Here is a 6,901-nt window from a genome sequence, read left to right as displayed (position 1 = left end):
TAATTTGGAAACTTTTTAACAAAACGCAATATTTCATTAAATAATAAATTACAAACCCTATTCTAACATTCATTGGCACCTCAAGCTATGATTCAATCCTCCTTTATAGATAATTTTAAAATTATAATATAATCTTAGATAATAAATTACCTTTTTCAAATCCTTTTCCATTCTCTTACATTACTACACTTTGGGATATTGTCTCCTTTGGGTTTTGGTTTTAACTTAATATTAAAAATCTTACTATATTTTTGTTTGTTTTAAATTAGCAGCATGATCAGCGGCAATCGTCGCAGCGCGCTCTAACCACAGCATGAACGACTACCATCAGGCACTTGTGAACTCATACCACCATCGTCCATACCATCCTGTGAATCTTCAACTATTAAACGTCTTTGGCCAAATTGTTGCTGGGCGCTAGCCCTTTGCTTCAGATTATTTTGTTGGGCATGTTGCACCATAAGTCTTGTCAATTCCATAAACAGCTCATCGACATTTTCATTTGTCTTAGCCGATGTCTCAAAGTAATGGGCGCCCACACTTTCAGCATAGGCCACTGCATCGTCTTCCTGCACCGTACGTTGCTCTTCCAAATCGATTTTATTGCCAGCAATAGTTAGAATGATTTCCGAACCCAACATACGTTTCAATTCCTTTACCCAATTTTTCACCTTTTGGAATGAGTCTTGATCGGTGATGTCATACACTAAGATAGCACCATGTGAGCCACGATAATAGATGGGACCCAATGCATGAAAACGCTCCTGTCCGGCTGTGTCCCATATATTCAATTGCACTTTGTTGCCATTGTCAAGGTTGACTTTTTTCGTTAGAAAGGAGGCCTGTAAAGTGCTAATGTGTTGTGGATTGAATTTGTCTTCGACATAGCGCAGCACAATCGATGTCTTGCCCACACACCCTTCGCCGAGCAGTACCACCTTAAAATTATATTGCGTTGGTTGTGAGGGATTGTTGTTGGTCGTCATTGTTATTATTGGTGTTGTTGTTGGTTAGTTGTGGTGTTGAACCCGACGAATGGGAGGGAATTGCTGTTGCAAATTTCGATATCTAGTTTTTTATATACACCATGAAGTTTTCTTTTTATTGTTGTTATTACCTATTTATTATAATGTAATAAATAATATTTTTATTTCCTTCGTTCCTTGTTTGGTGTTATTTATTGTTGTTATACTATATACTTTTGTTGTTGTATTGTTTGGATGGCTATTGTGAAAAAAACTTCTTCGATACGAAAATCTCGATATTAAATGCAAGCGAAAATGTCAACAACTGACTGCTGCTAGAGATGGTGTTGTTTCGACAAGTACTGGTTCAACTAAGGAATTCTCTGAAATGAACTATCGGAACTTATTTTAGTTCGTGTATTTATTTACTATGAAATTGCACTCATGTATTCAATTCATTCAGTATTCTGAAAATAATTAAAGGATGCATTGACAAAATCTTGTATATTATTATGATAAAATAAAGTGAGTAAATCGAAATTTATAGTGAGGAAATGGAAAATAATTACGATTAGCCAACATTTTTGCATGTTCTGAAACAGAGCCAATATGTTTTTTATTACTTTTTAATTTTTGTCTAATATTCGATTTGTTCACATAAAAGTGTTAAAACTTTATAAATGAAAAACAGCAAATAAATTCTATTTTCTGTATATTCTGAAACAGAGCAATAGTGAGATTCAAAAACACAAGATTTTACTATTTCCATCGATACCACAAAGGAAAATTCGTTGTCGAAGTAAAAAATAGTAGATTCTTGCAGTACGGAAACAGATCAAAAATCTGCCAAAAAAGTGCTAAATTATAGGAACGAATTTATAGAAGAACAAATGAACTATTTTAACAATGTTTATATTTCTGTAGTTTTTGGAATATATTGATTGTTAATCGAAGTGAATAGATATAAGCTGTGTTCCCAAACCTGCAATATAGTACTATATTGTACTAGTTTTGCAATTTTTGCTAGAAAAGCGTTCCCTTACGCCGAAAAGTAGGAAAATTTGAAGTTAAATTTAAGAGAGTTAAAACCAAAATGGCGTTCTCTTCTCCTACTTTCTGCAAGACCAATTTGGCCCAGCACGAAATAGTAAATGTAGTAAATTATGAATTTGACATTTGATTTCCAGAGATATACAGTCCGAAATAAAGCACATGAAAGTTATCGCTTCAACAAAAGGGACACACGCACAGACGCACACACATTTGCTTGAAAAAAAAACCAAATAAGAAATTAAACAATGGACAAACAGATTTTTTATCCTCTTTTGGAGGATAGCGAAGATGAATGGCTGGCAGAAGATTCAGATGAAGATACTATAGAAAGAAGACCTGGGTTGGGAACATGCATCATCAAGTTCTATTGGTACTAACCAATGTGTGCACATTGGCCCAAAATATCTTGGGCTTAAGTCAAGTTTATGGGATCCACTTGGATCGCTTTGACATTTTTACAGTAACAGCCTGTTTTTGTAATTTGTTCCGGCAGTCACACGTATCGTTCGTATTAAAACGTATACGTCGAAAATTTGGTTTTTGTAATAATTGTAAAAGCTTTCGTCTAGAAACGATTGATCTTTTTCATTCGTTTTTAACCATTAGTGCCAAAGTGTTTCTTTTGGTATCTTGTTGCAAATTTTCCAATAGAATTATTGCAAAATGAGGGTAACTCTGTTTATTGTTTACAAACAGTTTTTTTTACATAAAAAGTGTCAAAATAGAAAATTCAAAATGTTTGGTACGATTGCAATTAATTTTAATTATAAAGAAAAGCAAAATATTCCCCAAAGGAGAATACCTATGGCATTTAATGATACAGCTACATTATTCCACTTGTTATCCACTTCAAATTTATTGGATCCGAAAACAGGACGGCCAGTTCCTAATTGTGGGTAAAGTTCCATGAGATCAACCAATTTTTGGAATTGGGCAATCGTTGTCCTTTTGTTGCTAGGGGTTCAAATAATTCAATATAATTTTTTACATTTCATAGGGATATATAATTTTTTACAAACCATTTCTTCTTATATATTTCATCAGTATTTTCCATATTTGTTGCGTTCTTTTCACTAACAACACACAAATTGTAATGAACAAATAGTTTTCTTTATTATTTTTTTTAAACGAATGGTATTTTCTCTTCGTTTGTTTTTGACATTTTTGTTCGTAAATAACGCACCGTTTTGTATAACAAAAACCAAAAAAATACGAATACCAAAAGCTCTTTCCTATTTCTCACTCACTACAACCGGTAATTTGTTTGCGAAAACCAAAATGAGTAATCGTTCGTTTTTTCGACGAACGAATGGACGTTTTACATTTACAAAAACAGGCTGTAACAGCCTGTTTTTGTAATTTGTTCCGGCAGTCACACGTATCGTTCGTATTAAAACGTATACGTCGAAAATTTGGTTTTTGTAATAATTGTAAAAGCTTTCGTTTAGAAACGATTGAGCTTTTTCATTCGTTTTTAACCATTAGTGCCAAAGTGTTTCTTTTGGTATCTTGTTGCAAATTTTCCAATAGAATTATTGCAAAATGAGGGTAACTCTGTTTATTGTTTACAAACAGTTTTTTTTTACATAAAAAGTGTCAAAATAGAAAATTCAAAATGTTTGGTACGATTGCAATTAATTTTAATTATAAAGAAAAGCAAAATATTCCCCAAAGGAGAATACCTATGGCATTTAATGATACAGCTACATTATTCCACTTGTTATCCACTTCAAATTTATTGGATCCGAAAACAGGACGGCCAGTTCCTAATTGTGGGTAAAGTTCCATGAGATCAACCAATTTTTGGAATTGGGTAATCGTTGTCCTTTTGTTGCTAGGGGTTCAAATAATTCAATATAATTTTTTACATTTCATAGGGATATATAATTTTTTACAAACCATTTCTTCTTATATATTTCATCAGTATTTTCCATATTTGTTGCGTTCTTTTCACTAACAACACACAAATTGTAATGAACAAATAGTTTTCTTTATTATTTTTTTTAAACGAATGGTATTTTCTCTTCGTTTGTTTTTGACATTTTTGTTCGTAAATAACGCACCGTTTTGTATAACAAAAACCAAAAAAATACGAATACCAAAAGCTCTTTCCTATTTCTCACTCACTACAACCGGTAATTTGTTTGCGAAAACCAAAATGAGTAATCGTTCGTTTTTTCGACGAACGAATGGACGTTTTACATTTACAAAAACAGGCTGTAACAGCCTGTTTTTGTAATTTGTTCCGGCAGTCACACGTATCGTTCGTATTAAAACGTATACGTCGAAAATTTGGTTTTTGTAATAATTGTAAAAGCTTTCGTCTAGAAACGATTGAGCTTTTTCATTCGTTTTTAACCATTAGTGCCAAAGTGTTTCTTTTGGTATCTTGTTGCAAATTTTCCAATAGAATTATTGCAAAATGAGGGTAACTCTGTTTATTGTTTACAAACAGTTTTTTTTTACATAAAAAGTGTCAAAATAGAAAATTCAAAATGTTTGGTACGATTGCAATTAATTTTAATTATAAAGAAAAGCAAAATATTCCCCAAAGGAGAATACCTATGGCATTTAATGATACAGCAACATTATTCCACTTGTTATCCACTTCAAATTTATTGGATCCGAAAACAGGACGGCCAGTTGCTAATTGTGGGTAAAGTTCCATGAGATCAACCAATTTTTGGAATTGGGCAATCGTTGTCCTTTTGTTGCTTGGGGTTCAAACAATTCAATATAATTTTTTCCATTTCATAGGGATATATAATTTTTTACAAACCATTTCTTCTTATATATTTCATCAGAATTTTCCATATTTGTTACGTTCTTTTCACTAACAACACACAAATTGTAATGAACAAATAGTTTTCTTTATTATTATTTTTTAAACGAATGGTATTTTCTCTTCGTTTGTTTTTGACATTTTTGTTCGTAAATAACGCACCGTTTTGTATAACAAAAACCAAAAAAATACGAATACCAAAAGCTCTTTCCTATTTCTCACTCACTACAACCAGTAATTTGTTTGCGAAAACCAAAATGAGTAATCGTTCGTTTTTTCGACGAACGAATGGACATTTTACATTTACAAAAACAGGCTGTAAGTAGTCCTCGGTGAACTGATTACAGTGATATATATTTTAAGGGGAAAAATGCATACTTCCCGAGATATGGACCTTGAAAGTTCGGAGAGTATCTTGTTGTAATCAGCAGTTTGACTATTTCCAGCAAGTTATCTTAAAAAGTACCAGATATAACCTTTATAATGATACCCATATTGCCTTGGTGGCAACTGAAAAAGAGTTGTTTTAAACAAAATATGTTCCGAAAGTTCAAGGCCAATGTCTCGGGAAGTATGTATTTCCCCACATGAAATGTATATCACTGTAGTCAGCACAAGGAGGGCTACTTACGGTAATCATTTAAAAATGACCCGAGTGGAGCCCCTAAACATTAACATTATGGGAGCGTCCAGCCATGTAAACCTTTCCGGACTTGGAGTCGTCGGAAACTCCACTTCCAAATATCCGATAATGTGTTCATCTAAATTATACAAATAAAAAATAAACAATAAATATTAATATTATCAAAATCATGCAATGGATGCCGTTTAACTATTTGTTTTTGTTTTTTTTGTGTGCATTAGGTTTCTGTTGTCTTTTTTGTCCTTAACAAATGAAATTTTTGATTTTGACGTTTCTTCATGTTTTAACTATTTTTCGTTCTTTTACTTTTTGCGCAAATCTTGTATGTGAGAGTAATTTTTGATAGTACGCTCTTTTACTAGCTTTACTATCAAAAAGTACGGGAACGAACCTATAGTCTTTTGAGAACAATGGCGACATCTAATGCAAATTTGTGACAACATATAACCCCAATACAACACTGATAATGCCTGTAGTTACCAAATATTAAAATTTTGTAAATTGATGAAACGTTAACATTTGAAAAATAATTGGAATAAAACATAAATGTTTAAGATTTTGTATGAAGTCTTGCAATTTTAATAATCACCAAATTATTCGAAATTTCTGATTGTTCATAATATAAGGTTCGGATCGGGTAAACTTGAAAAAGGACGATGAAAACGCGTAAATATCGATTTCTTGACTTTAGGGACCCTATATAAAGTTTTTGGAACGACATTATGGTAGAATTGTTGGAGATTTAAATTTGGATCTTGTTGTATTTATTTTACGGTTTAATAAAATATGGACGAAAAAGTTTCACAAGGACTTGAGATAGAAGGGCGATATATTTTATTTCTTATTCGATTTGACTGAAGGCATGTCATCCCAAAAATAAACTCAAATAGCCCCAAATAAAAATTTAAAGATTTTTCTTTGGGTTTTTTAGAGATACTAGCAACAAATTCATCATAACTCAAAATCCTGACCTATGGCGCACAGTGTCACGACCGCGGCCAAAAATGGTCAAAACCAAGTACCACGGAGAACAAATTTTTTGATGAGGATTGATAGAAATCACTCCAATTAGAATAAATATGAAATTTTATATCGATATGTTAAGTAGTTTTGTCTCTACAAAGGTTCAAATCTGATAATTATTTATAAACTGATTTTTTACCATATTTTCGAAAAATGGGTATGTTTTTCTGATGCTCAAATATTTGAATATTCAAATTAACGATTATTATAAAAGTGTTTATTTTGGTTGCTGTGGATGTAAAAACTAGGATTCGCTTTAGTTTGTATGTATATAGATATCATATGGTGTATACAGTCGTCCACACTTGTAGTACTTAGTTCATCAAATTTTTAAAACAAATTTTTAAATTATTGAAGCAGAAAAAAAAGTTTAAAAAAGGTTAGCTCTAATTTTTTTTATTTGAGTGGTAAAAAGTGTGTTATTTAAGGAATAAA

General features: G+C 31.9%; 1 protein-coding gene across 1 annotated transcript; it reads right to left on the bottom strand.

The window, feature by feature from the left end:
• Positions 1 to 302: 302 nt before the first annotated feature.
• On the bottom strand, positions 303 to 993 carry LOC133322667 (ras-related protein Rab-21). The gene has a single exon (XM_061531632.1). The coding sequence runs from the start codon at positions 984 to 986 to the stop codon at positions 303 to 305; it is 684 nt and encodes a 227-aa protein (XP_061387616.1). The 5' UTR covers positions 987 to 993.
• Positions 994 to 6,901: the final 5,908 nt, after the last annotated feature.

Source organism: Musca vetustissima, unplaced genomic scaffold (genome assembly GCF_032173495.1).
Source record: "Musca vetustissima isolate MV318-11 ecotype Yass unplaced genomic scaffold, APGP_CSIRO_Mvet_v1 utg34209, whole genome shotgun sequence".
Taxonomy (NCBI): Eukaryota; Metazoa; Arthropoda; class Insecta; order Diptera; family Muscidae; genus Musca; species Musca vetustissima.
Note: the sequence above shows the minus strand (reverse complement) of the source record. Positions and strands in the feature narration are given on the sequence as shown.